Here is an 830-nt window from a genome sequence, read left to right on the forward strand (position 1 = left end):
GTGCGCGTTGCATGCCGAACTCAGGGGCGTATCAAAGGAGGCGTAACCTCATGCAGTCGCTCGTACTGATCCCGCCGATTATGACTATTCTTGAAATGATTCTTTGACTCTAAGGAGAAACTCCAGGGTATCTGGAAGCTCCTTGCTGGCGTACGAAGCCGCTTTGTCCAGCGAGTGGCATGTACACCTGACAAGCATCAGCCAGGGGCAATGGATTTTCTTCAAAAGCGTGTAGAGGGAATGATTGCACCCGCACAAGTTCGCTCCTCTGTCGGTGCCGAGACCCAGGAGACGGTTAAGTTTTAAGCCAATAGTAGTGAGGTACAATGTGACAACTTCATAGAGCTTATCGGCTGTGGCGACGGGCGTCTCAATGAGACCCAGAAATTCCACAAGAAACTTCTTGTACTTTCTGCTGTAGTACTTTACACACAGCGCTAGTTGCCTAATGGTAGTAGCGTCTGTTGACTCGTCGATAATCAGAGAGTAGAAGTGATCACCGATATCGGCGATCATTTCCTCAAGCAGGCAGGGGGCAACAACTCTTTCAATTGTTTTTGAACACATCGTTCGGTGCAACCTTATTTCTTTAAAATCACTGCTTTGGCCGCCGGTCGTGCGAACCATATCAGTCAGGTGATTTACTGATCGGATGCTAGAGTGACAAGCTGTCAGAACCGATAGTTTTATGTCAATTGTCTTTTCCTTTACATTTCTACCTGAGATACACTCATAACCTAGAAAATCAATACAAACATGTGCAATGTAATGAATGCGGCGCAGATAATAATAAATATTCATTGATGCAATAGTTGATTACTCACAAAAAT

At 45.3% G+C, this 830-nt stretch overlaps 1 protein-coding gene across 1 annotated transcript; it reads right to left on the reverse strand.

Moving 5' to 3' along the window:
* Window positions 1-84: 84 nt before the first annotated feature.
* On the reverse strand, window positions 85-567 carry LOC127751952 (uncharacterized). The gene has a single exon (XM_052276295.1). It carries the CDS (start codon window positions 565-567, stop codon window positions 85-87), a length of 483 nt encoding a protein of 160 aa, XP_052132255.1.
* Between the last annotated feature and the right edge of the window lie 263 nt (window positions 568-830).

Source organism: Frankliniella occidentalis, unplaced genomic scaffold (assembly GCF_000697945.3).
Source record: "Frankliniella occidentalis isolate FOCC.00 unplaced genomic scaffold, Focc_3.1 Scaffold2433, whole genome shotgun sequence".
In the NCBI taxonomy this organism is placed as follows: domain Eukaryota; kingdom Metazoa; phylum Arthropoda; class Insecta; order Thysanoptera; family Thripidae; genus Frankliniella; species Frankliniella occidentalis.